A 26,877-nucleotide genomic window follows, 5' to 3' on the forward strand; every position below is an offset into this window, starting at 1 on the left:
AACTTCTCGACCCTAGAAGTTAAATGTGATTGTTATTGGCTATGGTTATGATTCCCATCTGTACTCCCCTGCCCATTTGTGCCCACTCCCACTCTTTCCTGGACTGTGCGCACTGCATCCCAACGGCTCCTCCCGCCGTCTCTCTGAATTTCTACACATATTTATCGTATTTATCGTGTGTGTGTGTGTGTGTGTGTGTGTGTGTGTGTGTGGTGTGTGTGTGTGTGTGTGTGTGTGTGTGTGTGTGTGTGTGTGTGCCTATCTGTCTGTCTGTGCTGCAGTTCCAAGGTGAACACAATGAGAGTCTCCTCAGTAATCTGTTTCAATTCGAGAACTCTATGGGCATATGGAGACTTTTTTTTGCCGTATCTGTCTCCAGGATTGTGTGATGGGACGGTGCGGAGGGAGATTCACTCTGTGTCTGACCCCGGGAGTGTGTGCTGGGACGGTGCGGAGGGAGATTCACTCTGTGTCTGACCCCGGGAGTGTGTGATGGGACGGTGCGGAGGGAGATTCACTCTGTGTCTGACCCCGGAAGTGTGTGATGGGACGGTGCGGAGGGAGATTCGCTCTGTGTCTGACCCCGGCAGTGTGTGACGGGACGGTGTGGAGGGAGATTCACTCTGTGTCTGATCCCTGGACTGTGTGTTGAGACTGTGTGGAGGGAAATTCATTCTGTGACTGAACCCGGGAGTGTGTGATTGGACGGTGTGGAGTGAGATCCACTCTGTGTCTGACCCTGGGATTGTGTGATGGGACGGTGTGGAGGGAGATTCACTGTGTGTCCCTCACGTACTCGGGATCTCAGTGGACTCACGTCGGTTTTATCTGTCTTCGGGTGGCAGGAGGGGGTCAGTTAGCCAGGAAGGGGCTTTGGTGGAGATGAGATCCTGGGCACCCAGACTCTGCCAGTCCAATCCCCCTCAGCCTGGAGCTGAGACGCTACTGTGTCAGTGTGAGGAGCTCCGACCCACTGTTGCAGTGCACAGGGTGCGGGGGCAGCAGAAACCTCAAATAAAACTCGAGTCCGACACCAGGACAGGAAGTTACAGCGGTTTATTGATTTCATCATGACAAATGTAAATTAAACAATGTGTGAGCTGCTGACGTGCGGGAATAAATAAGCTGCTCCCGACTCACTCACAGTCACATACAATTAACTGACGGCGACAACGAGTGACCGGTTGAATAATCAGTCCCGTTTCTCACCGTCACTCTGCATCGGGGAACTGATGATTATAAAATCACACTTCAGGGCCGTGTCCGGGATCGCTGCAGATCCAGAGCCACTGCCGAGGTATGCAAATGGACAAGGGAGAGCCAATGGATGTCGTGTACCTGCACTTCCGGAAAGCTTTTGATAAAGTCCCACATAGGAGATTAGTGGGCAAAGTTAGGGCACATGGTATTGGGGACAGTGTATTGACATGGATTAAAAATTGACTGGCTGACAGGAAACAAATTGTAGCGATTTACGGGTCCCTTTCGGAATGGCAGGCTGTGACCAGTGGGGTACCGCAAGGTTCGGTGCTGGGACCGCAGCTGTTTACAATATACATTAATGATTTAGATGAAGGCATTAAAAGTAACATTAGCAAATTTGCTGATGACACAAAGCTGGGTGGCAGTGTGAAATGTCAGCAAGAAGTTATGAGAATGCAGGGTGACTTGGACAGGTTGGGTGAGTGTGCAAATGTATGGCAGATGCAGTTTAAAGTGGATATATGTGAGGTTATCCACTTTGGTGGCAAGAACAGGAAGGCAGATTAATATCTAAATGGAGTCAAGTTAGGAAAAGTGGAAGTACAACGAGATCTAGGTGTTCTTGTACATCAGTCAATGAAAGCAAGCATGCAAGTACAGCAGACAGTGAAGAAAGCTAATGGCATACTCGCCTTTATAACAAGAGGAATTGAGTATAGGAGTAAAGAGGTCCTTCTGCAGCTATACAGGGCCCTGGTGAGACCCCACCTGGAGTATTGTGTGCATTTTTGGTCTCCAAATTTGAGGAAGGACATTCTTGCTATTGAGGGAGTGCAGCGTAGGTCACAAGGTTAATTCCCGGAATAGCGGGTCAGTCACATGTTGAAAGATTGGAGCGACTGGGCTTGTATTCACTGGAATTTAGAAGGATGAGAGGGGATCTGATTGAGACATATAAGATTATTAAAGATTGGACACGCTGGAGGCCGGAAGCATGCTCCCGCTGATGGGTGAGTCCAGAACTAGAGGCCACAGTTTAAGAATACAGGGTAGGCCATTTTGAACTGAGATGCGGAAAACCCTTTTCACCCAGAGAGTGGTGGATATGTGGAATTCTCTGCCCCAGAAGGCAGTGGAGACCAAGTCTCTGGATGCATTCAAGAGAGAGTTAGATAGAGCTCTTATAGATGGCGGGGTCCAGGGATATGGGGAGAGGGCAGTAACGGGGTACTGATTGTGGATGATCGGCCATGATCACAGTGAATGGCGGTGCTGGCTATAGGGGCCGAATGGCCTACTCCTGCACCTATTGTCTATTATCTATTGTATTTGTTAATTTCACATCATTATATCGGCCAGACTGCAGAATACAGTGTCCTCAGCAAAGGGAGCAAAAGGATTTTCTCCCCGTGTAATCCCACCCCGGGATACCGGTGTCCCTGACCGAGCCCCGGACCCCGGGCTCTTACTGTCTGTGTAGTTCCCCGGGGTCTCGCACACGCACATCCGGCGGAAGTTGCACCGCCGGACAACAGGCGGAAATACATCACTGCGGGAACGCTTCCGATGTCACCGAGCTCGAGACTGGAGTCAGTTCTGTTAAAACCGTTGGGAATTAACCCCGGCACGCGGCCATTAAAGGTGAACTGGGAGTTAAAGGGAAGGGCGGGAGTTAAAGTAGAGGGGGATGTTGAAGGGAAGGGCGGGAGTTAAAGGGGAGGGCGGGAGTTAAACGGGAGGGCGGAAGTTAAAGGGCAGGGCGGGAGTTAAAGGGCAGGACGGGAGGTAAAGGGCAGGGCGGGAGGTAAAGGGGAAGGCGTGGATTCGGCCAATATGTCCCCATCCCGCGGGCGGGGATGTTCACACGTTCAGATGTTCACACTCAGTCCGGGTTTGTTTTCCTGCAGAGATCTCAGTTCCTTCTCCCCGGTCTCACTCAACCGATTCCCGTCCAGACTGAAACAAATAGGAGAATAAAGATGAATTTAACAGATTACACAATAGTGTCAGTAGCAGGGGGCTGGGGTCAATGTTTCAACAATATTCACAGATAAATATCTCCAGAAATCCCGCGGATCCGCTGATATTGTATTACATTGAACATTAACACAAACACTCACCCGATCCACTTCAGACTCGGGATGGTCAGTATGAGGCGCGGAGAGCGGGGACAGATCGGTCTGTGAGCGAGTTTAATCTCAGGCTTAGTTCCTTCAGTGATGGGTTTGCACTGAGAGCGGATTCCAGATCTTTGGCACCAGAATCTGTGAGACCGACATTGCCAAGCCTATAGATGAGAGAGAGTGAGGTCGAAGAAACACGGAGAGACAGGAGACTGTACAAATCCCATTAACGTTCAGTGTCAGACACCCAGTGACTGTAAACACAATCTCTCACAGTCTGGTACTTACCACAGTTTCTGTATTTTACACTCCGGGTTCCTCAGAGCCGCAGACACCACTTTCACTCCTGAATCGCCCAGTGTATTCCCCCCAATTCTAAACGCAAACAGACAAATTGATGAACAAGGTGATTCAAACCGCGGGTCTGGGGGAATTTCTCTCACTCGGATATTTCAGGAAATATTAAACCCTTCAGTAAATCACTGACCGGAGTTCCTATCACTGTAAATGTCCCTCACTGCCCAGCTCCAGGGTATTCACCGAACGTAAGTAGTTTAGTCTGTTGCTGTGACCATGTAAACTCCGCATATTCTGTCCCATTGCCCGATGATTAGAAAAGTGGAATGTGTAGGGTTGAAACACGGGAGAAAGTCCACAGTGAGGAAGATTTGTGAATGGGAAATGTCAATGGGCGATGTTTCAAGAGACCCCACCTGAGGAAAAGGGATAGGAAAACACAATTTGAAGGAGGAAGGGGGGTTGAGGAAGAGAGATCCGACAGGAGGAAAGGGGATGGGGAATAAAGATTCCACATGATGAACGGGGATGGTGCAGAGAGATTCCACATAGTGAAGGGAGATGTGGAAGCGAGGACCCACAGGAGGACGGGGTATATGGAACAGAGGGTCCACTGGAGGATACCAATGGGAAAAGATAATCACACAAGATGAGACAATGCAGAAATGTATTGCAAGGCGGGGTGGGGACAGCTGAGGACCGCAATCGAGAAAGAAGAAGCGGGAGTCTGGGTACCTGATGGTGATAACCACACACAGTGAAAGACAGGGGAGTACAATCTCACAATGGTATTTCTCTCCTTCTCACTGGGACAGTCTGCTGACGGTCTGTTGTCCCTCACCGGGAAGTGGGTGTGAATCTCTGACCCACCTGCTGCACTCAGTGTCGGTATGGGTGTCAGTAACAGTGAGAAGGAACATTGTCAATGGACGTGTCACAGGCAGCGAGAAACACGGCCATTCCTGTGATTTACTACCATTAAACCAATGGCCGTTTTTCACTGATCAAATGAAGTCTCCAACATCCCTTCACAAGGAACCACAAAACCCTCCCGTCCTTGGGGAATTACTGACCGATCCCCTGGGCATTTGTCACAATTCTTCACAATCTGATTTACTACAGTTTTACCCAAATCCCTTTACATTGAAACAACACGATAGAACAGTTTAACATTACATGGTGAGAGATAAAAAAAGTTACCTCAACATTTGGCATTTGTGCAGCCCGGGACCCAGCCGCTGGATTCCTTCACACTGAATGTTGCAGTACTCCAGGTTGAGGTGTTTTATTGTATCACAGAATCCGATGACATGAGACAGGACCGCGCAATCAATCGGGGTCATTGTCATTCCACTGAAAGAAAGTGTGCCCACAGATCCTACTGCGGCCTGAGCCAGTCCACGATTCTGAGACTCAAAAAGGTAGTGCAATGTGTTTAGGAGGCTCCTTCTTCCATCTTCACTCCATGTGTTTCTACTCTGCCGCTTAACCTCCTCCTTCACCCAGTCAATAACCCTGCAGATTGTTTCATGAGGAAATGGGCCCAGAAACTCCTCCAGGCCCCGAGCTGTCATTGGGTTGGAGAGACCAGCAACAAAACGGAGAAATACCTCAAATCGCCCATCTGTCATGCTGTGGACTTCAGTGAGGAATATCAGGATATCCCCGGGATGTGGATTCAGAATTGTGCAAGTGCAGCTGCAAACTCTTGGATGGTGAGGTGTGGGAATGTGTACACCACACTCCGGGCAGAATACTCTCTCTCCAAAAGCTCCATCAGGAACCCGGACAGGAACTGGGAAGGCTGCAGATTGTACTTGATCAAATCTCCATCTGTAAACACAATTCTCCTCTCGGCCACTCCTCTGAAGCCATCTGACCAACCCTGAGTAACACATCACGGGGATTCTCAATCTCAAGGCTGTGGTTTTTCAGGATGTTGTAAATATAGTAGGAGTACAGTTGGGTGATGGTCTTGGGAACTCGCTGCGGGTCCCTGACTCTTTGTGTGAAGAAGGGGCCCAGTGCCAGAGCGAGGATCCAGCAGTAGGAGGGGTTGTAGCTCATGGTGTACATGATCTCGTTCTCCTTCACGTGTTTGAAAACAGCTGCTGCCACCGTTTGATCTTCAAAATGCCTATTGAAATATTCCTTCCGTTCCTCACCAACAAATCCCAGGATTTCAGCCCAGATACTGATCTCCGCCTTTTCCAATAAATGTAATGCAGTGGGGCGGGTGGTCACCAGCACTGAACACCCTGGGAGCAGTTTGTGCTGGATTAAACTGTACACAATGTCAGACACCTTGCACTTGAATTCAGGATCTGTGCATATGCATTGAGGTTCTGTGTCTCTGCGACTATCAGTAAAATCGATTCTGTCCTTGAACTCATCCAAACCATCAAATATAAATAACAGCCCCTCTGGGTGCTTCAAGACTTTTCTCAGGATATTCCCAAAGTAGGGATACTGATGTAGAATTAGTTCTTTCAGGTTTATTTTGCAGTTAATTGAGTTTAAATCCCGGAATTTGAAACTGAAGACAAACTGGAACTGTTGGTATATCTTCCCAGTGGCCCAGTCATAAACAATCTTTTGTACCATTGTTGTTTTCCCGATCCCTGGGACTCCGGCCACTGCAGCGGACATCCCGGATTTGTTTCCAAAGACAGATCTTTTCAATTTTTGAACAAAACTCCTCTTGAATAACTGATCAGTCCGGATTTTTTCCAGCTCTCCGCGGAGATGTTTTTCTCTCCACTCCTCGTGGTCTCTGCCTCTTGCCAGCAGCTCATGTTCCACCAGTCTCCGATCTCGAACAATAGAAATGACCGTGAGCTCAGCGTATCGATCAACCAGCTGGAAAATCTTTACCTTCTCCCTCATCAGGATCGTGTTCACTCTCAGTGTTTCAGTCTGTGTCCGCAGAGTCTCCATGTGTTTCCGTCGAACATCTTAGGGTGTGCAGAAATAGATTGTCAGTGCCTCCTCTGAAGAACATAGAACTCTGAACATATTTTCCCAATTTAAAAAAAAAACTTATTAAAATTGTTTAGGTGGAATTGACAGATCAGAGATCAGTGTCTGAAGGTGAACGTTGGCCCGGAAATATTTCTGATCCGATTCAGATTCGCTGTTTAAGGCTCCGCTCTCCCCTCTGTTGGTAGTTTGCAGATTCCCCGGTGTTCCAGCGAGCACCAAGTACACACGTGATTCTGGAGAGGAGAGTGTTGTGTGGAGCGGGTGGTTTCACTGCTTTCACTGCTCAGCTTCTGCTGAACTGTGCAACACCACAGAGGGTAACAATGGGGGGTGAGGGGGGTGGGGTGGACGGAATACAATTTAATTGTTCAACCTACATTTACATTCCTCACAATCGACCAGATGCTCTTAACACTCATTAACGTTTAAGCTGTCAGTACTGAATAATTTCTGTCTCCATTTCCAGGCTGAGCCAGTCATTATGTAAAACACTAGTCCATTGTTTCTTTTTCTCTGAAGACTCTTCAGACTTCTCTGCGTCGAGGAGCTGATACATGAACTCATTCAATAAGCCCACAGCACACCTCTACGGACTCCTTTGCACCGAGGTGTTGGTACATGAACTCAGGGAAAAGGGCCCCGCCTCACATTTACAGTCTCCCCTACTCTGAGGAACTGGTGCGTGAGCTAAAACAACTTCCTGATATTGCGCGGAAGAGCACGGAACTGAAAATGATGTCAACAGTAATAGGAGACTCTATCGTGAGGGGGACAAATAGGCGTTTCTGTGGACACAGAAAGTTGATACGGATGGATCTTTGCCTTCCAGGTGCCAACGTCCAAATTTTTTTTGGACGCAGGACATAGGAGGAGGGAGAAGGTCTGGAAAACAGAACACAGGGAGTTTGGAAAAAAGCTGAGAAGCAGTGATCTCAGGATTGCTGCCTGTGAACCGGACAGTGGGGATAGGGATGAGGTGGCAGATAAATGCGTGGCTGAAGAATTGGAGCAGGGGAAAGGGATTCAGATATCTGGTTAATTGGGACCAATTCTGGGGCAGGTAGTACCTGTACAAAAGGGAAGTGTTGCAAGTGAATCCGATGGGAACCAATATTCTTGCCGGCAGATTTACTGGGACTAATGGAAGTGTTTTAAACCAATATGGCAGGAAGATGTGAACCAGTATGATAGAGCTGAGGTCGAGCCAGCAGGTTTACAAGTAGATGATGTGTGCAACATGAATCGAAGGAAGGACAAGCCAATGATTGCGTTCAGATGCCGACATAGCAAAGTGTTGAATTCTACCATAAGACCATACGATATAGGAGAAGACCTAGGCTATTCGGACATTGAATCTGCTCCGTCATTCAATCATAGGCTGATCCACTTCATCCAGTCATCCACACTCCCTGTTTTCACCCCATACCCTTTGATGTCACAGAGGCAAAACTCAAAAGGGCGCAGATGCAGAACTGAAGGTACATTATGAAAAAGGTAGATGAATTCTTGGCGCAATTGGAGATTGGTCTGTGTGATGTTTTGGGCTCACTGGAGGCCATAGATGGGAGCTTAGCATCAAAGGATATACTTTGTATCGAAAGAACAGAAAGGGCGACGGAGGCGGTGGTGTGGTACTATTGGTTTGAGATGGAATTGCATCTTTAGAAAGAGGTTACATTTGGTCAGAGAATGTTGAATCTTTGTGGTTAGAGATAAAAATTTCAAGGGTTAAACAAATCATTATGGGAATCATATATAGTACAGCCCACCAAATAGTAGCCAAGATGTGGTGTTGAGATAGCAAAGGGAGCTGGAACAGGCATGTAATAAGGGTAATGACACAATTGTAATGGGGGACTTTAATAGGTAATGGGAAGAAGAAAATCAAACAAACTTAAGGAATAGGAACGCAAGGGAGGGGATTTATAGAATACCTATGAGATTACTTTTTAGAGCAGCTTGTCCCTGAGACTGCTCAAGGAAAGGTTATCTTTGATTAGGAGTTGTGTAATAATCCAGATCTTATGAGGGAGATTAATGTAAAAGAACCCTTAGGAGGCAGTGATCATAATTTGATTGAATTCATACTGCAGTTTGAGAGAGGGAAGCATGACTCATGTATCAGTATCACAATGGAATAAAGTGAATTATGGAGGCATGAGAGAGGAGCTTTCCCAGGTGGAATAGAAAGGATACTGGTGGGGATGACTACAGAGCAGAGATGGTTGAAGTTTCTGAGAATAGTTCATGAAGCGCAGGATAGATATGGTCCACAGAGAAAGAATTTCTCAAGTGGCGGGGGAGGCAACTGTGGTTGACAAAGGAAGTTAAGGACTGCATAAAAGACAAAGAAAGGAAATATGTTAGCAAAAGTGAGTGGAAAGTTTGATGAAGGGAAATCTTTTAAAATCCAACAAAAGGCAACTAACAAAGCTACAAGAAAAAGATGAAATATGATGACAGACAAGACAATAATATAAAGCAGGATAATAGCACTTTTTATTTATATAAAGAGTAAAACGTAGGTAAGAGTTGATATTGGACACCGGAAAATGATGCCGGTGAGAGAGTAATGGGGGACAGAGAAATGTCAGATGTACTTAATGGGTACTTTGCATTTGTCTTGACTGTGGAAGACACGAGTAGTGTGCAGTGTTCCCCGAGTGACAGGAAGCAGGAGTGAGTGACATTGCTATTACTAAAGAAAAAGTGCTAGGCAAACTGAAAGGCCTTAAGTTGGATAAGTCGCCTGGGACAGGTGGACTAAATCTCAGAGTCCCGAGAGAGTTTGCTGAAAAGATAACTGTTACATTGCTCTTTTAAGAATCACATGATTCTGGCATGGTCCCAGAGGACTGGAAGAATGGAAATATATCTATTTCAGAAAGGAAGAAGGCAAAAGAAGGGAAATAATAGGTCAGTTAGCCAAACCTCAAAGGTTGGGGATGTGTTGGAGTCTCTTATTAAAGTTGCGGTTCCAAGGTACTTGGAAACTAATTGTGAAATAGGTCAAAGTCAGCATGGTTTCTGTGAAAGGAAATCTTGCCTGACAAATCTGTTCTTCGAGGAATTAACACATAAGGAAGACAAGGAGAGTCAGCGGATGTCATTTACATTGATTTTCAGAAAGCATTTGATAAGGTGCCACAAATGAGACTGCTGAACAACATAAAATCCTATGGTGTTACAGGAAAGATACTGGTATGGGTTGCAGAATGGCTGGCAGGTAGGAAGCAGTGAGTGGGAATAAAATGAGTCTTTTCTGGTTGGCTGCCTGTGGCTAGTGGTGTTTTTCAGGGGTTAGTATTAGGATAGCTGGTTTTCACATTCTTTGCCAATAGTTTGGATAATGGATTTGATAAATTTGTGGCAAAGTTTGCGGATGATACAAATATATTAATGGTAAGACTTTTTGCTGTGTGGAGGATCAGGGAGATCTTGGGGTCCGAGTCCATAGGATTCTCAAAGCATCTGCGCAGGTTTACACTGTGGTTAAGAAGGCATAAGTTGCATTGACCTTGATCAATTGTGGAATTGAATTTAGGAGCCGAGAGGTAATGTTGCAGTTATATAGGACCCTAGTCAGACCCCACGGAGTACTGTGCTCAGTTCTGGTCGCCTCAGTACAGAAAGGATGTGAAAATTATAGAAAGCGTGCAGAAGAGACTTCAAAGATGTTGCCTGAATTGGGGAGCATGCCTTATAAAAACAGATGGAGTGAACTCAGCCTTTTCTCTTTGGAGCGACGGAGGATGAGAGGTAACCTGATAGAGGTGTATAAGGTGATGTGAGGCATTGATTGTGTGGATAGTCAGAGACTTTTCTCCCAGGGCTGAAATGGTTACCACAAGAGGGCACAGGTTTAAGGTGCTGGAAGTAGGTACAGAGGTGATGATAGGGGTAAGTTTTTAACGTATGGAGTGATGAGTGCGTGGAATGGGCTTCCAGCAGCGGTGGCGGAAGCGGATAAGATAAACTCTTTTAAGAGACTCCTGGACAGGTACATGGAGCTTAGAAAAACAGAGGTCTATGGGTAACCCTAGTGATATCTAAGGTAGGGAAATGTTCGTCACCACTCTGTGGGCCCAAAGGCCTGCATTTTGCTGTAGGCTTTCTATGTTTCTATGTTTCTATATGTGGAAGGGTAGGTAGTGCCGAGGAAGTAATGCAATTTCAGCAGGACTTAGACATTTTGGAAGAATGGACAAAAAAAGTGGCAGATGGAAAGCAGTTTTGGGAAATGCATGATCATGCATTTTGGTAAAATGAACTCTAGTGCAGATCATTATCTTAATGGGAAGATGGTCCAAATATCAGAGGTGCAGAGGGACTTAAAGGTCCTCGAACAAGACTCCCAGAAGGTTAATTTACAGTTCGAGTCAGTGCTAAAGACGACAAATTCAATGTTTGCATTTATTTCCAGGGGAATCGACACAAAAGCAAGGAGATAATATTGAACTTTTATAAGACTGTAGTCGGGCCGTATTTGGAGTACTGTCAACAATTTTAGGCCCCATAATTAGAAGATGTATGCTGTCATTGGAGATAGACCAGAGGAGATTCATGAGGATGATTCCGGTCATGAACGGGTTAACATCTGAGGAGCTTTTTGGCAACTTTGGGCCTGTACTCAGTGGAATTTAAATGAATGTGTGTGTGTGTGGGGGGGGGGGTGTGGATCTCTTTGAAATCTACCGAATGTTGAAAGGACCAGATAGGGTGGATGTGGAGAAGATCATTTCTGTGGTGGGTGTGTCCAGAACTAGAGAGCACATAGAGGGGCGATTCTTTAGAACAGCTAGGGAGGACCTTTTCATCCAGAGACTAATGAATCTCTGGAATTCTCTGACACAGACTGCAGTGGAGGCCAAGTCCATGGGAATATTTAAGAGGCAGAAGTTCCTAATTGGTCAGGGCATTAAATGGCAAGAACGCAGGTGTATAAGGTTGGGGGAAATCTGGAATCAGCTATGATGGACTGCCAGAACAGATTAGACTCGGTGGGCTGAATGGCCTACTGCTCCTCCCATGTCCTGTGGATTTATGGAGGAATCACTGCAAAGCTAGGCTCCACTTTGGAAAGGAGGTTTGAAGCTGGAGTTGGATGTTCCAATTGGAACGGTTTGCCTTCAGATTTGTCAAATCATCTGATATTCAGCGCTAGAGAACGGGGAACATTGAGCCTTCCTCTGTGACCGACGGGATTGTCTGTTTATGAAACTTATAGAGGCTTCTGAGTGCACAGCCCCAGGCCCACAAGGTGCCTGGTGTTGTGTCAAATGCAAATGGTTACCTGGCCTCAAGCCACAGCAACAAAAAACAAGTCTCTGACAGTCTCTAAACAGTCGGCTAAAGACAGAGTGAAATAAAGACATTGAGATTTCCGGTCTATCGCTTACCTTTCAGATCTGCGGGCACTTCAGATAAACCCCGCTCAGTGTCCATGAAGGCGAACTGGCCGTCACCTGTTCAAACAGATTAACCTGCATGAAGTCTGTTCTGTGTAATACTGTAAATTCATCAGCATTTACATCTGTAACATACAGGGTATTGTTCACCGTACCACGTTCCCGTATTTCATTCAATATTCTGCTCAGCTTCGGTAAATGGTGTAGTTTCACAAAGGATTCCCACATCACCCTCCGGGCCTCGGAGCCCTTCTCCATCACCAGATCCAGGAGGAGTTTGGAAGCGCCCGCTCGGTTTCCCTTCTCCGCGAGCTCAGTCACGCTCTGTAATGAACAATGGGGAATATATTGAGGGTTCAAATCTACCCTGAATATGTAATGACTCAGCACATTCTGCTCGCCACAGATCACTAACAGCCATTTAGGTATTCATAGCGGGGGAAAGCGTTTTTTAAAGACAGACAGACAGACGTACTTTATGATCCCGAGGGAAATTGGGGTTCGTTACAACCGAACCAACCAAGAATAATGCAGAAATATAGCAATATAAACCATAAATAATTAAAGAATAATAAGTTAATCATGCCAAGAGGAAATAAGTCCAGGACCAGCCTATTGGCTCAGGGTGTCTGACTCTCCGAGGGAGGAGTTGTAAAGTTTGATGGCCACAGGTAGGAATGACTTCCTTTGACGCTCAGTGTTGCATTTCGGTGGAATGAGTCTCTGGCTCAATGTACTCCTGTGCCTAACCAATACATCATCATTCAGTGGATGGGAGACATTGTCCGAGATGGCATGCAACTTGGACAGCATCCTCTTTTCAGACACCACCGTCAGAGAGTCCAGTTCCACCCCAACAACATCACTGGCCTTACGAATGAGTTTGTTGATTCTGTTGGTGTCTGCTACCCTCAGCCTGTTGCCCCAGCACACGACAGCAAACATGATAGCACTGGCCACCACAGACTCGTAGAACATCCTCAGCATCGTCCGGCAGATGTTAAAGGACCCCAGTCTCCTCAGGAAATAGAGATGGCTCTGAACTTTCCTGTAAACAGCCTCAGTGTTCTTTGACCAGTGCAGTTTATTGTTAATTCGTATCCCCAGGTATTTGTAAATCTCCACCATGTCCACACTGACCCCTTGGATGGAAACATGGGTCACTAGTGCCTTAGCCCTCCACAGGTCCACCACCAGCTCCTTAGTCTTTTTCACATTAAGCTGCAGATGATTCTGTTCACACCATGTGACAATGTTTCCCACCATAGCCCTGTATTCAGCCTCATCTCCCTTGCTGATGCATCCAACTATGGCCGAGTCATCAGAAAACTTCTGAAGATGGCAAGACTCTGTGCAGTAGTTGAAGTCCAAGGTGTAGATGGTGAAGGGAAAGGGAGACAGGGCAGTCCCCTGTGGAGCCCCTGTGCTGCTGACCACTCTGTCTGACACACAGTGTTGCAAACTCACGTACTGTGGTCTGCCAGACAGGTAATCAATAATCCATGACACTAAGGAAGCATCCATCTGCATCACTGTCAGCTTCTCACCCAGCAGAGCAGAGCGGATGGTGTTGAACGCACTGGAGAAGTCAAAAAACATTACCCCCACAGTGCTCAGCGGCTTGTCCAGGTGTGTGTAGACACGGTTCAGCAGGTAGACAATGGCATCTTCAACTCCTGGTCGGGGTTGATAGGCGAATTGGAGGGGGTCTAAGTGTGAGCGGGATCAGTCGGGACATTCTGCATGCCAGGGATTGTGGGGGAATTATCCACTTGGCAAGGTTTAAGCAGAGAAGGTACAGTGTGAGAGACCTAGAGATAGAGTGGGGAGTTGAGATTTTGTGTTAGTGAGGAGAAGCGGAGGCTTCAGTGAGAGTTTGGTTCCTATTTTTTACCCCTTCTTTATTCAAAGTTAGAACAATTGGAAAGGCAGACCGAAGAGTGAATTGCTCTTGCAGGGTGTGGCAGGGCAGAGAGACCGCCAGTGTCCCTGACAACTACACCCGCAAGAAATGCAGCTCCTTACACACTGTGCTCAGGGATTTCAGCTGGAGCTGGATGAATCCAAGATCATAGAGTTGGCTGAGAGTTTGACTGGGTGACTGTCAAGATTGGGAAATCGGAAAGGCAGACCCTGCAGGAAACCCCTCTATAACGGGTATATATTGACTTACTATTTCAGTAAGCTGAGCAGAGGAAAGTCATAGAGATTATGTCTCTGGCATTGAGTTTGGCTTTGTGACGCAGAAAGGGTGAGAAGAGGTGAGCTGCACTGACAGGGAATTCGATTGCCAATAGGCCAGACTGGAGATTCTGTTGACGAGAACATGGTTTCTGGATGATGGATTGCCAAGTTCGGGGACATCTTGCGTCGAGTCTGAAACATTTTTAACGCAGGGAGTACAGTCATAGGTCAGGGTTCACGTCGGTACCAATAACAGGGTAGGAAGCGTGAAGAGGTGCTGCAGAGGAATTCATAGACGTAGGAGATAGGTTGAAGTGCAAGACCTCCAAGGTTCTCAGAATTCTACCCGTACCACATGCTAGTGAGCCTGAAATAGGACGATAATACAGTATAAAGTGTGGCTGATGAGATGGTACATGATGGAGGGCTTCAGGTGTTTGGATGATAGGGCTTTCTTCCAAGGAAGATGGGACCTGGACAGACGTGATGGTTTTGCACCTAAACTGGAGGGGGACTGATACCATTGCTGGAAGGGTGGTTAACACTGCGTTGGTGCTAAACTAAAGTTGCAGTGGGATGAAGAGCCCGAGTGGGTAGTTCAGCAGTTATGTGGGAAAGATGTTGTTAATCCGGCATACAAAGTCAGGAATCTGAAGGAAGAACGTGGTGAAACAAATGCTCCAAAATGTGTATGATTTCAATGCAAGGAGTATTGTAGGAAAGGCAGATGAGTTTAGAGCATGGATCAGCACGTTGAATTGTAACCACTGATGTGATTTCGCTGGAGGAGGTGCAGGACTTCCAGGGTTCCCTTGAGTGTGAGACAATTTGATAGAGCGGGATTGATTTACAATTCTACCGCCAGGACTTAAGAACTTTTTAAAAGCTATTATTAATGCTTTTGAGATAGTGATTTAGATGCATATCATATTTTTTTTAACTGAGTTAAGTATTGTATGTAATTAGTTTTGCTACAACAAGTGTATGGGACATTGGAAAAAAGTTGGAATTTCCCCATGGGGATGAATAAAGTATCTATCTATCTATCTATCTATCTATCTATCTATCTATCTATCTATCTATCTATCTATCTATCTATCTATCTATCTATTTATCTATCTATCTATCTATCTATCTATCTATCTATCTATCTATCTATCTATCTATCTATCTATCTATCTATCTATCTATCTATCTATCTAAAGAAGGGGGAGGGAGTCTGCATAACTAGCCAGGGAAAATGTCCTGACATTGCTCAGACAGGACAGACAGGAGAGCTCATCCACTAAGGCTATATTTGTGAAGTGGGTTGCCGTGCTCAATCATAATCGATTGAAAATGGACGTGGAAGCATGGAGAAACATCGGGAATTCTCCGGGAAGACCTTCTTCGTTGCTGCTGCTGCTGTGAGGTCCGGGACTCTGCTGGGAAGAACAGGCCCCCAGTCCTCGGGGTCGCGTTGCTGATGGCCGTTGGCGGGGCCGTTTTAATACGCTTGGCAGAGGATGGAGCTCGGAGAAGCTGTGCCGGAGAGGATGGTCGTCGGCTCGGAGGTTCGACGGACTTAGGGTCCGCTGCGGTCAGGTCGTTTTCGGTGTGTGCTGCGTCTGCGAGGCTGGGTTCGACGGAGCTTCCATTGTGTGCTGCGTCTGCGAGGCTGCGTCGGGCGGCACCTTGGAAGTCCATAGCGGGGGTACTCACTTCTGCCACCGGCGTGGGATGGCGAGTCTGTCCGGACCCTGGGAACTTGTGGAAACTGTGTGGTGATTTATTTTGTACTTATAGTCCCTTAACATCTTTGGACTATTTTTACTGTGCCCATGGTCTATTTTTAATCATTTATGCTATTGTTTGCACTGTTGTAACCATATGTTATAACTATGTGTTATTTTGCAGGACTTGTAGCTTTAGTTTTTGGTCTTGATTTGTCTGGTGAGTTTGGAGCTCCTTTCCGGGGAACGCGCTATGACGGTAGTGCGATATTAATACGCAGCAGCCTCTCCGGACTCTGGATTGGGGATTGCCAAACGTTATGTGGATTTTCTGGTGTAGTCTGTTTTGTCATATGTTTTTGTGATATCATTCTGGGGGAACGTTGTCTCATTTTTTAACTGCATTGCATTTGTGGTTTCTAAATGACAATAAACTGAATCTGAATCTGAATATATGGCTGAAACTGAACATTAAGGAAGTGATGGGATTATATTATGGAGCATCCAATAGCCAATGGGATTTAGAGGATCAAATTTGTTGGGAAATCACGGGCAATTACAAGGTTATGATACCAGGTAGATGTAACTTCCCATTTATTGACCGGGACATCCATAATTTAAAGGGCTTGATGGGATATTGTTGGTCAAAGGCGTTCAAGGAATTTTCCGTGATCAATAAATTGAGGTCATACCTATAGACAGTGGGTACAGGAATTCTGTTAGGGTACATGACAGGGCAGATAACGGAGTTCTGTGCAGGAAAACACCGGATCTGGTGATCATAATGCCATTAGTTTAACGATCATTATGGAAAAGGGTAGCTCTGGTCCTCAGGTTTAGATTCTAAATTGGAGAAAAGGCCAATTTTAATTGTATCAGAAATGATCTGATGAATGTGGATTGGAACAGGCTATTTTCGAGCAAAGCTGTGCTTGATAAGTGTGAGGACTTCAAAACTGATATTTTGAGACTACCGAGTTCAAATGTATAAATGACCTCAAGAAAATAGTTTGAATGTTCCTGACTGAATAAAAGGCAATATTTAGATATTGTGAAGAAGAAGGAGCACACAACAAGTATAGGCAGGAAAAAACAAATGAGGAACTGGATCAGTATAAATACTTCCAGAGTTACTAATGGAGGGAACCAGAAGGGCTGAAGAACGGCATGAGATTGCACTAGCAGATAAGGAAAAGGAGAACACCAGACCGTTCAACAAATCTATTCAGAACAAAAGTATACCAGAGGACAGAATTGTTTTTTTTTGAAGTGCAGAGTGGACATTTATGCATGAAGCTGAAGTCGGTGAGGGAGATTTGAAATTGACTTTTTTGCAGTTATATTTACTCAAGAGACATACAGCATCTTTAGAGTGAGGAGAAACAGCAGTGAAATCATGGACTCTATACAGATTACAGAGGAGGAGGTTTTTGATGTCCGGAGGCAGATAAGGCAGGATAAATCCCCAGGGTTTTCCTTCATACCTTGTTTGAGGCTACTGCAAAAATCGCAGGAACCCCAGTAAAGGTATTTAAAACAAGAGGTGCTGGATGATTAGTGGATAGCTAATGTTGTTCTGCTGATTGAAAATGCTGTAAGAATAAGGCAGGGAATTACAGTTTGGTGAGCCTAACACCAGTGTTGGTAAAGTTATTGGCAGATATTCTGAGGGACTGGATATGAGTATTGGATGGGTAAGGATTGATTCGGGATAGTCAACACTGATTTGTGCATGTAGATCCTGTCTAACCCATCATATGGTTTCTCGAGGAAGTTGCCAAGAAAGTACTGAAGGTAAGGCAGTGAATGATATTTACATGGACTTCAGCAAGTCTCTCATGGGAGCCTGGTCAAGAAGCTTCAGTCGTTTGGTATTCAAGACTGTGGAAATAAATTCTTTAGACATTGGATTCATGAGAGAAGCTTGGGTTGTACAGAGATATTTTATGACATAGGACTTTTATATTAAATTATTGAATGCAGAAGTTGGGATATTATGTTGAAATTGAATAAGATTTTGCTATGGTGTAACTTAGATTATGGTGTGCACCGTCCTATAGATAAAATTTAAATAGTGCAGAGAAAATTTGCAAGGATTTGTGAACATGAGAGGCAGAGGAAGTCTGAATAGATTAGGACTTTAGTACTAGAGTGTCGGAGAATGAGGAGAGATTTGATAGAGGTATACAATTGTATAAAACGTATAGAAAAGGATAAATGCAAACAGACATTTACTACTGAGTTTGAGTGCGACTAGAGTTAAAAGTCATGGGTTAAAGATGAAAGGTGAAAGGGAATATGAGGGGGTACTTCTTTGCTCAGAGGCTGGTGAGAGTGTGGAACGTGCTGCCATCGGAAGTGGAGCATGTGCATTCGATTTCCGCATTTAAAGGCAATTTGGCTGGGATTTCCAGTCCGGGTGCAGATCAATGCGGTTAAGCAGGTTACTCGGTCGATGTGGACTAGATAGGCCGAAGTACCCAGCGCTATACTGTGGAGTTCGATTACTATGACTGGATCGGACTATGACAGGGTCACTGTCAGTTTTTTCCGTTGTAAAGCTCGGGTGAACTGCAGCAGGTTCCGAATTCACTGTCGGGATTCATGAGGGTCCGGCGTTAGCCTAGAGCTGGGAACTGGCAGTGAGGAGCAGGAATTTTATGCTTGTGTGTGAGACCAAAGCCAACTGGCAGCAATGCAGAGCGGGAAGTTTGAAGTGAAACAGTCAGCTGTCTCATGGGAAATGTACTGGTCAGCTACAATTTATGTCTCTTTGTTAAAATTCAGTCTTGGTGGCAACAAGTGTGTGTGCCTAGGTAATTCAATGTTCGCTGTGGGTATTGGGAATATTTTCAATGATTCTAATTTTCAATCATCAGTGTTAATAATACATGCTGTAGCAATTACAAACTCAAACTGGAACTGTCTCAAGGAATTGAAGGTAACTGAATCATGAGACATGATGGGATATTTGATCAAATGAAATAGGGTTAGTAGTTCTAAGGAGAGACATTAGTCAAGTTCTGTCTGTTCAAGTGATTCCGTGGGATCCACTGACAGGTGAAGGCTAATCTCAGACATGGATGGAGAAAGAAAATAATCTCTATGGATTGTGCGATCTCAGGAGTCTTCAAGGCAACACTGTTGCATGGTCGCTGATGTCAAGCATTGGAAACATGTTGGGAAATTAGACAGATTAAAATAAAACCTTTCTCTGTCCATTGGCAGCACCCATCACATGTCACATCACTAACATTCAGCTTTCAATCATTGACTATATCCTAATCCAACTAAAAATGAATCTATTCAGATAACTGGAGAGACCCTAGTCACATTTTGTATCTGCCAGATAAAGGCTCAGCCTGGCTGCAGCCCTGGTCTGGCTTGTTGACTCACTCAGACCTGTTTGTTTACACCGTTTCTGTCAGTCTGTTGAAGCATCTACACTCAATCTGTTGGTGTCCTTTCCACTTACGTGATACTCTCGTCCGGTGAAGTGATCCTCGCCTGTTAACATGAAGCTGAGATCCTCCACACCCTCTTCAATCGCCTGCTCCAGTCGCTCCATGTAGAATCTCGTCAACCGGAACAGTTGGTGATCGTCACAATTTGACAGGAAGGTGGAGAAAGCGGAATTCAGATCTGTGAACAGGCATAGAACACAGAACAGTACAGCTCAGGAACAGACCCTTCGGGACTCCATGGCTGTGTCGACTATGAAGTCAAGGTAAAACAATCCTATCTACATGGTCATGGTCTATGTAGCTCCGGTCCCTGCCTGTCCATCTGCCTATATGAATGCCCCTTAAGCGCTGTAATCGCTTCTGATACCATCACCTCCTCGGCAGCGCGTTCCAGGCACTGATGAGTCTCAATGGAAAACCTGCATTGTAAATCTCCTTTGCACAATCCCCCCTCACATGATCTCGTGCCCTCTGGTTTTGACACTTCGTTCCTGAGTAAGTGATTGACTGTCCATGTAAGAGATGCCTCTCAGGTTTATATCTCCGACATCAGCCCCCGACACTGTAAGGGAAGACATACAAGCTTGTCCAATCTGTCCTTATATCTGACACTCTGTAATCCAGACAGCATTTCTCTGCACCTTGTCAGGAAACTCCACAAAAGAGATCTGCAAACAATCTGCAGTTGGGCCCTGAACAAAGTTCCCTACAACTACAGCATGACCTTTCCATGTCAGTACTCAATCCCCGACCTATGCTGTAAATCGACTTTACGATCTGACTATTTATATTTTGCCTCTTTTGCGGTTATGTGCTCTGGTACATCTCTCTGAACGGCAATTCTCCTCAGGGTCTTGCACTTTGCTGTCCTCCCTTCAGCAGTCCGCCTCCAAATTATCAGTCAAGTGTACAGAACACAGCCCAGTGTGCTGAACTCATGCTGAACATCTCGAACAAGTCTATTCTATTACAGATACAAGGAGAATGTATCACTCGGATGACTCACCACTAATTTCTCTCCCACTGATACAAGTTTGGCCAGCTAATGATATATTGGAATACCTTCATGGTTCCTCTCAATCTGAAAATTAACACTGACTATTCCAGTGATGACAGAGGGGTCGTTGTTCCTAAAACTTTAAGTATGTGTCCATAGGCTCCCGTCCCTCCTTGTTGATGGAAGGACAAGAGTGTGATGGGAGTTCTTAATGATGGAGAAGGTCTTTTTAGATATCACCTTTTGATGCTGTCCTCAATGATGGAGGAGTGTCCTCCAAGATGGAAATGCAGCTTTCCCCTGATCTTATGCGGTTGCCCCTCCATAACAGATGTTGATGCAGCCAATTTATAGGCCCTCTATGATACATCTGTAGAAATTTGCAAGCAACATTTCGTCGGTTTTTGAAAAAAAAAAGACAGCGGCACACACTAACCATTGCTCTAGACCTAATAACTGGATGGCACTTTAAAACTTTTGGTAATATACTTACTATGAATATGCAGAATGAATATTAAAAAAATACTTCTGATTGTATTTACTAACAGAAGATTATAATAGCAAAGGTATTATGTTTTAATATGATGCTGTCGGCGTTCAGCAGCAGGCAGTATCAGTGACCCAGTTACTGCAGCTCCGAGTGATAGTTTGTCCTCCGGAACAAAAGGAGATTGTGGATGGATAAGTACTGATCATTCAATACTCACTAGATTCCGGAGTAACACTGGAAGACTGGAAAACTCCACTCTTCCAAAGGGTTGGATACAGAAGAATGGGAAATATAGGCCAGTTAGCCTGACTCAGTGGTTGGGAGGATATAAGAACCGATTTTTGAGAATGTGGTTTCGGTGTACCTGGAGACATGTGGGAAAATAGGCCAAAGTCAACATGGTTTCCTGGACGGAAAATCTTGCCTGACAAATCTGATGGAATGCTTTGAGGAAACAACAAGTAGGGTAGAGAAAGGATAATCAGTGGATGTTGCATACTTGGATTTTCAGAAGATCTTTGACAAAGTGCAGCACATGAGGTTGCTAAACAAGATAAGAGCCCATGGCGTTATAGGAAGGATATTAGCATGCGTAGCGGACAGTCTGATTGGCAGGTGGCGCAGAATGGGAGCAAAGGGAGCCTTTTCCTGTTGGCTGCCGGTGATCCACAAGCGTCTGTGTTGGGACTTCTTTTGTTTACGTTATATGTCAATGATGGAATTGATGGCTTTGTGACCAAGTTCTCAGATAATATGAAGATTGGTGAAGGGGCGGGGAGTATTCAGGTATCAGGGAGGCAGCAGATGGACTTACTGTGAGAGATTAGGAGAATAGACAAAGAAATGGCAGACAATACAGAGTTAGCAAAGTGTATGGGTATGCACTCAGAAGGAACACAAGCATAGGATATTTTCTAAACCGGTAGAGTTTAGCAAAGTTTAAATCCCTTAGTTCATCTGCAGCTTTTGATTTGGGTATTTATGAAATGTTCTCGATGGTACCCACTCATCCAAACAGGTCTTAATGAAATCGGTGACAACTGTGGTGTATTCATTCAGATTCGAACATCCCTGAATATTGTCCAGTCCACCTACTCACTTCTCTTTCTTGGTCCTCGCCACTTGTGCTGCGTTCTTTTCTGTGACTATGCATCGGGAGTAGTTGTACAGCCCGTTACATGGACTTTCCAAACTGGCTGAGAACCTCCATGAGAGCTGCCCTTCCTTGGCCAGTCCTGGAGAAGGATCTCGGCCAAAAAAAAAAAGACTGTTTATTCCCATGCATACTACTTGACCTGTTGAATTCCTCCAGCATTTAGTTTGTGTGTTGCTCTGGATTTGCAGCATCAGCGGAATCTCATGTTCATTAGTGCATTAAAATATTATAACAGACTAACTCTGTAAGAGCGACTTAGTTACAATGAGCTGTTCCCTGGACTATTTCACCCATTGGAAACATTCTCTAACTCAACAACAGAAAACAGACTCCAGGAGGTTCCCCACATCTCCACTGTGCATCAACACCAAAAGTGCCCTTCCACGACCTGAACTATACTTGCATCGCTCAATCCCAGAATTCCTGGTAATGCTCCAATCCCCTGGCACCAGATTTAAGAAATGAAAGTTGGAAGCACCTTTCACATCAGAACCTGTCTGGAGCTGAAACAGGCCATGACACTTCCCTGGACCGTTCATCACCCCCAAGGCCACTGTCACATTCCTGTCTGTGTTTCACTCACAACCACATTATTCTGAACTTTCTGCCTGCTTCACTCAGGTGAAGCTTTGCGCGGTGAGCTGAGTGATTCGACCATTACCGGTACCAGGTCTCTGTGCTGGAACTGTTGGATTGATGGATTACTCAAGGCCGCTTTACCAACGGATTCAATTACACTGTTTGATGAAACATTTCTCTGCCCTGTTAGCATCTGTTTAAGTTTCTTCATCTGAATTATTGCGCACCAATATCAGATATTATAAAAAATCCCAGCGATCATACCTGTGTCCATTTCGATTCTGACTGTTGATTGTTGATTGTTTCTTCTTATTTACACTTTGGTCCCGGTGCAGGAGAGCTCCACTTGCTGCTGATACCCTGAATTACACAACAAGCAGATAGTGAGGGTGAACAATTACTTTGTAAATATGTCAGTATCTCCATCCCATATATCAGAGCAGCAATCGGCTTAGGGACCAAACATTCCCCAGTAACATGAACGACCACACCATGTACGTATGTTTGTCCAGTGATATCTTGCGCATCCTACTGATAGAGTCACAGAGGAAGAGAGCACAGACACAGACCTTTCAGGCCAATGAGACAAAGCCGACCAGTGCCACAGAGATGGGACCATCTCAGCCCCGGCCTCTTCACTTCATCAACACATCCCAACTGCTTCTGCAATCATACAATTGTGCCAGCCTCATCCACTTCCTCTGGCAGGTCCCTCCACATATTCCCCAACCTCTGCAGGAAACCGTTTCGCAAGACATTTGCCACGCTTTTGTAGGCTACGGTCAATTATGGAAAACCCTGAACATCCTCTACATAGCACCATCCAGAGACAGAGAAGCAGTTTCAGCGACAGGTTGCTATCGATACAATGCTCCTCAGACAGGATGAAGAGATCAATAATCCCCAATGCCATTCGGCTTTACAATTCAACCGCCAGGAGTAAGATATGTTAAAATGCCGGGGTTAGGACTCAATGCATTTAAGAAAACTACTTAAGAATTTTTTAAAAGCTATTATTAATGCTTTTTGAGAGAGTGATTTAGATGCATATCATATTTTTACTGAGTTAAGTATTGTATGTAATTAGTTTTGCTACAACAAGTGTATGGGACATTGGAAAAAAAATGTTGAATTTCCCCATGGGGATGAATAAAGTATCTATCTATCTATAAGCAATGAAGTCCAGGATCCAGTTGCACAAGGAGGCAATGAGGTGAGGAAATCCAGGATCCAATTGCACAAGGAGATCTTGGAGTTTACTCATTAGTTTTGAACTTCCTCAGCCTCCCGCATGAGGCAAACAACATCGAGATGTAGCTGCAGTTCATTCTCTGAGGAGCTGCAGCTAGGGGCACCTGGTGCAGATGTGGTCATCTGGGAGTCTGAAGTTCTCCCAGAATTTCCAGTAATTTCCCTTTTTTATTTTAAATAATGCTCAAAATGACTGATTTAAAGTTGTTTGTGCCAGAAATGGCAGGAATATAATTGACTGAATTGACTTTATTTCTTACATCCTTCACACAATTAGGAGTAAAAATGTTTACGTTACATCTCCATGTAAATGTGCAATCATAGTGAGTCATAATAATTCATATTAAATAGAACAGTCGATGTAATATAGGGTACACTCAAATCAGCATGAGTTCATCAGTCTGAGGGCCTGGTATAAGAAGCTATCCCAGAGCCAATTGGTCCTGGCTTTTATGATGCGGTACCGTTTCCCGGATGGTAGCAGCTGAAATAGGTTGTGGTTGGAATGGCATATTTATTAGTTTTCTCTTCATTCCAATATAGTCCACACAGTCAATGTTCACAACATCCTTCCCCCAACACCCTCTCTGCCTCACTGTCAATCTGTTACATCTTCTCCTGAAGCCACTTTTATCTTCACGGAGGGGCAGTGATCAGAGAACGAAAAATAAAACATGCAACACTGTTACTGAATAAGTGCCTCACCAAAAATAACCGAAAACGCGAATAACAAAGCTCTACATCATGCTGAGTTTAATTAGAACCAAGAGTAACTTGGCAGCATTCTTTAACAATGAAATTAAAGCTGTAATATTTCCTTTTACCCTGCCTCGTGCTTCATACAATTCGCCCTGTGCTGGTGATCCTTGACCCCCCCACCCGCTGTCTGCCCCGGCGGGGCGGTGTCCTGACCACGCAGACAGTCCCAGAACAGAATGGAAACGAAACCACCACCCACCCAGGAGCAGTGAGCATGTGCAGTGTTTGTTGCGTCATCAGTGCGGGGAGAAGCGCTGGGGCTGAAATCAAACCCGCAGATGCTGCAGATATGAGGTAAAATGAAACTGGCATGTAGGATCCCGTGACTGGTGGAGTCATAGGAGGGGAATGGACTCAGTAAAAACAATGTGCCCACCTACAATGAGAGGACGTAATAGATGTGGATCTCACCGCCTTGTCCAAATAATGGAAAGATGAAAGATGGGTGTGGTCCCGGCATCACCGCTTCATCCGTTCCCTTCCCGAGGAGCAGAATAAGAGGGGCTAAGCGGCAGTTCCGTGTGAAGGTCCCACAACCCCACTTGTAGATTACCAGTCCGCCAGTTTGCCCCCCCCCCCAGAAAGTGGTGAACATCTCTACTCCATGTACCCATCTAAGAGTCTCCTAAAGGACCCTCTTGTATCCGCCGCCACCACAGCCGCCAGCAATGCATTCCACACTCACCACTCTCTATGTGAAGTCCCCTAAAATTCCTCTCTACCTACTTCCAAGCACCTTAAACATATGCCCCCTCATGTCAGTCATTTCAGCCCTGGGAAAGAACCTCTACCTATCCACACGATCAACGCCTCTCATCATCTTATACACCTCTATCACTCTCCGTCTAATGGAACCATCCGCTCATGTCCACTGTATCCAGGCTTTTCAGCATTCGGTAGGTTTCCTTAAACAAGCACCACCCCCACTACCACCATCCCTCCGAACTCCATTGAGCACAGGCCCAGGACTATTGACTAACAGACAGGTGACCGTGAGGGGTAACTTCTAAACACGGTTTGAACACTAAGCTCCTGGGTCCAACTCTACTGCTACAAACATTTAATCAGAGCCTCTCCCTGCGAGGGCTGGGATGGGATCTCATTCTCTCCTCAGAAGAGCAGTCATTGCATCCAAAGAAACTCCAGAAACAAACATCTGATCCCTCTCAATACCTCTTAAGACCAAGCAGCGTGATCCCCAGATCTATTTTACCTGGTCCAAAATCTGGGATAGGGTCACACAGCTGAACGTGCCACTTACCAATCCCAGAATCCTCATACATTGTCCCCACATCAGCGATTAACATCGGCAAAAAGGAGAGTGAGAGGGGAAGTGAGGGTGAGAGGAGGGAGGGGAAACAGTTGCTGCTTTTCACCACGTGATGCCCTGTCCTCAGCCAATACTTCCAGTCTCTCTGAACGTTGCATCTACCTTAATATCAGCTCTTCCATCATCTGACCTAACACTCTAGATACCATCCCGCAACGACTGAGTTTAAACCGACCCCGGCAGCTCCAGCAGTCCTGGATGCAAGAACATTTGTTCATCTCAGGTACAGATATAACCCGTGCCTTTGGTACAGTGTCAGATGGGAACCTTGCAAAACGTATTTCTACTTAATCACAGATTCATAGATTCGGACAATTTATTGGTAGACAAATACTTGATGACTACATGGTATGTAAATGTAAATTATTTGTTGGCATTTGCTAATTAGGACAATAAAATGTGGTGCTGGGACATTTGGTTGCAAAAGGGTTTGATCTTAGCAGAGGCTTGCACAACGATATACTCGAGGGCAAGTATATCATTGCAGCTTGCAATAGACAGAGGAGTCAATGATATGTTGCTGTAGTTCATGATAATTCCACATTTCTGCAATCACTACAGCAGGAAACAACTGTGGCGTCTTATAAAGGGAGGACATTCTCAACGCGTTTTGAGATTATTATAAAGTAACAGAGCCAAGCAAGGAAGCATCAGAACTGATGTTTGAAATGAGCAAACAACATGAGGATATGTGCGTGGCTTCACGGAGCTGGGATGCTGACAGCAATTAGTAAATCTGGAGTGATTGCAACTGGCATAACTGGCACTTTCACATTTATTCAGTCCCGCTCCAGTTATTTCCTACCTTCCTTGGTACAGAAATGTAATGTCTAAAGGACTAGTGTTAGAGTAAAGGAGACTCACCAAACTTTCTGCTTATTGAATCAATGGAAACCCTGAGTCAGAAGGATTCTCTCTAGTTGCTGCTCTCAGTCCTCGGGC

General features: G+C 45.3%; 1 protein-coding gene across 1 annotated transcript; it reads right to left on the reverse strand.

The window, feature by feature from the left end:
- Positions 1-3,360: 3,360 nt before the first annotated feature.
- On the reverse strand, positions 3,361-26,877 carry LOC140722546 (NACHT, LRR and PYD domains-containing protein 3-like). The gene is made up of 8 exons (XM_073037253.1): positions 26,800-26,877; positions 22,860-22,955; positions 19,385-19,551; positions 12,169-12,337; positions 12,005-12,070; positions 4,824-6,577; positions 3,615-3,701; positions 3,361-3,490 (listed from the first exon to the last, which is right to left on the reverse strand). Exons 2-6 carry the CDS (start codon positions 22,867-22,869, stop codon positions 5,445-5,447), a joined length of 1,545 nt encoding a protein of 514 aa, XP_072893354.1. The 5' UTR covers positions 22,870-22,955; positions 26,800-26,877; the 3' UTR covers positions 3,361-3,490; positions 3,615-3,701; positions 4,824-5,444.

The sequence above is a fragment of the Hemitrygon akajei genome, unplaced genomic scaffold (assembly GCF_048418815.1).
Source record: "Hemitrygon akajei unplaced genomic scaffold, sHemAka1.3 Scf000080, whole genome shotgun sequence".
Taxonomy (NCBI): domain Eukaryota; kingdom Metazoa; phylum Chordata; class Chondrichthyes; order Myliobatiformes; family Dasyatidae; genus Hemitrygon; species Hemitrygon akajei.